A 6217-nucleotide genomic window follows, 5' to 3' on the forward strand; every position below is an offset into this window, starting at 1 on the left:
CACACGCACACACGCAGGCGCACGCGCACACACACTCACACACGCACGCGCACACACACGCCAGCACCGGTCCGGGTCTTCCAGCAGGATGACAGCCCCCACCTGCACGGTCACCGCAAGGTGCCTGGTGGCTCTGATGCTCCTCCATCAGGTGAGCCTCTTTATTCCATTAATTTAATACATTAGCAGTTAGATTAATATATCAAATATGATGTGTGCTGTTGTTTGACTTGAGGAGAAAAGCAAAGGTTGTAACAACACTTCTTCCAGACTCATATGCATAAACGGCAGTGTTGCTCATAAACTTTTATAATATTAACTGGATATATTGAGACTGGAATACCTTACATGCATTTCACACCATGCTCCCGCTCTTGGACTTGATACTTTTGCTGGAGTTTATTATCAGTTTATTATTTTAAATTAACATATTAGCAGCTAAATTAAACTGTATGCTTGTAGAAGTTTAAGACAAAGAGGAAATAGCAGAAAACCTAAAATGAAGAATAATATTTCAGCACATTTTGTTTGTTTGTCTTTATTGCATTTTGTTGAATGTTTCTTTGCTTTGCTGTAAGTGTGCAGGAGTGCAGTGATGTCACACACCATACCTATACAGGACCAAGTCTTTTCTCATATAATGTAATAAAGTTTAAAAGTTTCTCATCAGGCAGTGAGGTGAGAAAACACGGAACCAAGTTACAGAAAAAATTCAGGAAACGCCAAACAGCTTTGCTGTTCTCATTCGATTCTTCTTAGGCAATGTGGTCCAAACTGGTTAATGTAACTTGACCCTTTTGTTTATTTACTGACTTTTAGAGACGTTTTGGTGCATATGGGGATGTACAGATGCTGTGGGTGCATTCAGTGCCGATCCGGCTGCCATGCGCAGCACACAGCCATGCCTGAGTCTGGTGTGGGCTGGAGGGGAATATCCCCTCCCTCTGTGCGATAGTCATGTGATAGAGTACAAGTATCATGTGATGGTCACGTGATTGAACATAAGCATCATGTGATGTAATGTAAGAGTCACGTGATGCTCATGTGGAGGTATGTGCGGCAGGTGCTCTGTGGCCCCATGGCAGCACCAGATGACCAGACGGGCTCCCCGCCGAAGGCTGCCTCCCAGAGGAGGGAGGTGCGCATGACACCCCTGTGGAGGATCATGGGAAGCAAACCCCACGGGGCGTACTGCCAGGACCACTACGAGTGCTCCACCCGAATCTGCAGGCAAGATGCCTCCCTGTCCGTCTCCAACACAAACACAAAAGTTATGATTGTTACGACTGCCATGGGAATGTTTGTTACAGTTATGACTATTGGCTGGTTAAGCTATATTATATAATTTGGTATATTATGGTTATAATATAATAAATAATATATAATTTGTATATTATGGTTATATAATTCATCATTAGCTTAGTAGGCGCCCTTAGCCCGACCAGCTCGCAGTTACAGGTCACAGTTCCCCATCTGGGATTTAGAAATAAAGCTTCTCACGTTACAGATCTCATACAATTCCATGCGTCCTCTCTGCATTCATATCGATAGAACAGATTTCCGCTGGAGAATATCATATGCTTGCCTGTTTTAGCAGAGACGCATGGATTATGAAAATGCTTCTCTTCTCTCTCTTTAGGGACGGACATTGTTCCTTTACCCAGACCTTTAACTCCAGGAAGTAGGATAACGAGATACTGGTTCTGTCCAATCAGAGAAGAGCGATCTCCATCCAATCAGAGAACAGCAAACAAAATTCTTTCCCACAAGCCTTATGCAGCTCCAGTACAGCTAATGAATCCTCATTTGTACTCCTTTGAAAAAGCTGTGTCAAAAATGAAAAAATGTACTTGACAGTGAGCTTGCTGTTGTAATGAGGAGCAAAGGTATTGGATTTGATTGTCACAGAAAGAGTTAAGACGATGACGTGGACCTGGACCATGCTGAATGTGTGTTGTAAGCACAAACATGAACATATGGATTACACAGGCTTCCCAGTGGAATCCGGGGAGAGAACTTTCTCTCTTGTTCAAACATTTTGTCTTTGATAACCTATTCCATTCTTTCTGGGGTAACCACCTCTTTAACAGTTTCAGCACACCTGGTCCTGTGTGTGCACAGCTTATCAAAAGCACAATGGTTCCGTTACCCAGCACACCTGTAGGCTAAATTTCATTAATGGTCCATCTGCATGAAATTGGGGTATATCAAAAAGGACCAGATTACACCCAAATGCCACCTAACTACAGACCCCATTCTGGTTATGAGGTATCTGTTACCATTTGAATGAGAGGGTGACTGAATTTTCATTTAAGCATGTTTTTATACATAACCTGCTTTAGCTATATTTAGACAACATAAGAACCAAATGTAAGCCTTTTAATGGTATTAAAGAACTGGTACACAAAGTATATTTCAGTTTAGTTTAAATCATATATGCATTTCATGTTACTCTGAAGTTGAAGGCTTTCACAGTTCCTTATATGTGATTTTTCTGTTTCAGTTAAGATACTATAACAATATTCTATCCCATTTGAAATATATTAAAATTCTTATTTCAAGAGAGATATAAAAATACTGAAATAGGTGAAATGTTTTGCGTATGGCCATGCACTTTTGCACAACTAACATATTTTATTCTGTTTTACATATGATTTATATTACACATTTATATATTTCCTAGTATCTAACTTGGAGATCCCAGTAACTTTCCCATGAAGTAATAACAAGGTTGGGCACTAATGCTCACATACGTGCTCGTACCACCATATGAACACAAACATACACACATAATAACATGTACAAAACAGAGTACTCTCCAAATAGTACTGTAATCTCAGTACTGCAATGTGCCTCACACACACACACACACACACACACACACACACACACAAAGCACAAACACACACATTTCTGCATACAAAGTGCTAAAGAAAAAACATGGTCACCCCAGAGACAGTGTAACTCAGGGCTGAGTGAGTGTGTTTCAGGGCTGAGTGTGTGTCTCTCAGGGCTGAGTGAGTGTGTTTCAGGGCTGAGTGTGTGTGTTTCAGGGCTGAGTATGTGTGTCTCTCAGGGCTGAGTGTGTGTGTCTCTCAGGGCTGAGTGTGTGTGTTTCAGGGCTGAGTGTGTGTGTTTCAGGGCTGAGTATGTGTGTCTCTCAGGGCTGAGTGTGTGTGTTTCAGGGCTGAGTGTGTGTGTTTCAGGGCTGAGTATGTGTGTCTCTCAGGGCTGAGTGTGTGTGTCTCTCAGGGCTGAGTGTGTGTGTCTCACAGGGCTGAGTGTGTGTGTTTCAGGGCTGAGTGTGTGTGTCTCACAGGGCTGAGTGTGTGTGTTTCAAGGCTGAGTGTGTGTCTCTCAGGGCTGAGTATGTGTGTTTCAGGGCTGAGTATGTGTGTCTCTCAGGGCTGAGTGTGTGTGTCTCTCAGGGCTGAGTGTGTGTGTCTCACAGGGCTGAGTGTGTGTGTTTCAGGGCTGAGTGTGTGTCTCTCAGGGCTGAGTGTGTGTCTCTCAGGGCTGAGTGTGTGTGTTTCAGGGCTGAGTGTGTGTGTTTCAGGGCTGAGTATGTGTGTCTCTCAGGGCTGAGTGTGTGTGTCTCTCAGGGCTGAGTGTGTGTGTCTCACAGGGCTGAGTGTGTGTGTTTCAGGGCTGAGTGTGTGTGTCTCACAGGGCTGAGTGTGTGTGTTTCAGGGCTGAGTGTGTGTCTCTCAGGGCTGAGTGAGTGTCTCTCAGGGCTGAGTGTGTGTGTTTCAGGGCTGAGTGTGTGTGTCTCACAGGGCTGAGTGTGTGTGTCTCTCAGGGCTGAGTGTGTGTGTCTCTCAGGGCTGAGTGTGTGTGTTTCAGGGCTGAGTGTGTGTGTTTCAGGGCTGAGTATGTGTATCTCTCAGGGCTGAGTGTGTGTGTCTCTCAGGGCTGAGTGTGTGTGTCTCACAGGGCTGAGTGTGTGTCTCTCAGGGCTGAGTGTGTGTGTCTCTCAGGGCTGAGTGTGTGTGTTTCAGGGCTGAGTGTGTGTGTTTCAGGGCTGAATGTGTGTCTCTCAGGGCTGAGTGAGTGTGTTTCAGGGCTGAGTGAGTGTCTCTCAGGGTTGAGTGAGTGTCTCTCAGGGCTGAGTGTGTGTGTTTCAGGGCTGAGTGAGTGTCTCTCAGGGCTGAGTGTGTGTGTCTCTCAGGGCTGAGTGAGTGTCTCTCAGGGCTGAGTGTGTGTGTCTCTCAGGGCTGAGTGTGTGTGTTTCAGGGCTGAGTGTGTGTGTCTCTCAGGGCTGAGTGTGTGTTTCAGGGCTGAGTGTGTGTGTTTCAGGGCTGAGTGTGTGTGTTTCAGGGCTGAATGTGTGTGTGTGTATGTATGTGTGTGTGTGTGCGTGTGTGTTTCAGGTCTGAGTGAATGTGTCTCAGGGCTGTGTGTGAGTGTGTGTGTTTCAGGCTAAGTGTGTGTGTCTCAGGGCTCTGTGTGTGTGTGTGTGTTTCAGGGCTGAGTGTGTGTGTGTGTGTGTGTGTGTGTTTCAGGCTGTGTGTCTTTCAGGGTGAAATTCAGGTGAAACACTGCCCTCTGTCTTTCCCCTTATTTACTGCAGGGACCCTTTTCTACAAGGAAACAGAAATGATTAAATTTGTGAATTAGTAAATAAAGAAGTTTCTTGGCTGACAAAGATATTCACAGAATAATCGACACCAATCGCGTAATTAGAATAAATTATTCTGCTCGCGAAACAGCGCAGATTGTCTGAAATTTCTGTGCTATTGCGAAAGTTACAACGTGAGATTGTTTATTTAACAAGGATGGCAATAATAATAACAATAATAAAGTGGCAAATCATCTCAAAGCTTTCTCTTAAATGTTCCACGTTATAGCTTTCTTGTGTTTTCAAAATTCAAATTACAAAACGGAGCTAAATTTAGTTAGATCGATTTAAATTACTGAGAATAAACTTTTAGGTTGAGTGCAATGAACAATAACGTTTAGAACACAGACCTCACAAAAGCTGTGATGTGTCATCAGCATTTAATGTAATTTAAATCGATAAATGCCATCCTTGTTAATTAAACAATCAACAGACAATCTGCTCTGTTTCGTGAGCAGAATCATTTACTCTATTTACGAGATTGGTGTCGATTATTCTGTGAATTATTTGTTTTATTGTTAATCAAGAAGGATAAAGGGGAACAGGTTGAAAGTATTGATAGATTTAAAGGTAATGTTTCAGCCTCCCCTGTTTCCAGCTCACCAGCCGCCAGTTTGAATTGTTCCTTTTCCACTGAGCGCGGTTCTCCAAAAGCTACACGCTAAAGTTTACCTTCACAGTTCCAGCACCTGGTGTTGTGCTTCCTTTGGTTTTGGTGCAGACCTGTATAAAGAAGCCTACACAGTTCAGGAGTCAAAATCTTTTCCAGCCTATGTCAATTTTTATTCACACACTAACAATAATTGTTGTTTTCGATAGCATGATGCCTTGCCTTGCATTTTGCGAAAAGCACCTGTGCCAAAGTTCCAGAGTATTGATGTAAATTTAACAGCGCTTTCACTGAAATACCCGTGAGGGATAGCTTGTTAACGCCAAGTGGACTTGTTTACTCACTTAAAAAGAAACCCGGTGTTCATTCGGAGTACCCGACAACGTTTATCGTTTGTAAATGAAAATGAACAAAAGTAATAACACGACAAAACGTTAGAGGAAGAGTTGGTCAATACCGACAATGAAGCACTGTTCCTCCCCAAACTGCTGTAGACCAGCACCATTGTCGCTGCGCGGCAGTTATTTTGGTGCAGTCAGTTCTGCGGCTGTTCGAAGATCATTGTTAATATGTTCCAGGGTATGACGCCCACATGTCAATCAGACCTTACACCAAGGGAGAGCACACTGTCCTGGCAGAAACGTAAAATCTGAAATTTAAACCTTTAAAACGATTCACTCTCGAAGAATACATTATTTGTAGCTATATTCGTCTTTTGCGTTACTCTTGGATATTTACGTAATACATTTTAGTCTCTTTTTATATTACACTTACATGGTTTTTATTTTCTCCTGTTTGAGGATACATGAGTTGTCAGAATGAGATTGTATGAACATGTGTGCGATGGGGAGTGCCAACGTTTCGAATGTTTATTTTACATTGAACTCTGAAATTAAGTTACCTCCACTGTGAGCATTAGATTCATTTTCGCTCGAATACATCTTTTCCAGTGAATTCACAATTTCACAATGAGCAGTTTGCTTCTAATA

At 43.0% G+C, this 6217-nt stretch overlaps 1 protein-coding gene across 1 annotated transcript; it reads left to right on the plus strand.

Moving 5' to 3' along the window:
* Positions 1 to 2440, plus strand: LOC118774056 (liver-expressed antimicrobial peptide 2-like). Its single transcript, XM_036523170.1, has 3 exons — positions 1 to 151; positions 1064 to 1230; positions 1640 to 2440. Exons 1-3 carry the CDS (start codon positions 89 to 91, stop codon positions 1683 to 1685), a joined length of 276 nt encoding a protein of 91 aa, XP_036379063.1. The 5' UTR covers positions 1 to 88; the 3' UTR covers positions 1686 to 2440.
* Positions 2441 to 6217: the final 3777 nt, after the last annotated feature.

Source organism: Megalops cyprinoides, chromosome 3, assembly GCF_013368585.1.
Source record: "Megalops cyprinoides isolate fMegCyp1 chromosome 3, fMegCyp1.pri, whole genome shotgun sequence".
Classification (NCBI taxonomy): Eukaryota; Metazoa; Chordata; class Actinopteri; order Elopiformes; family Megalopidae; genus Megalops; species Megalops cyprinoides.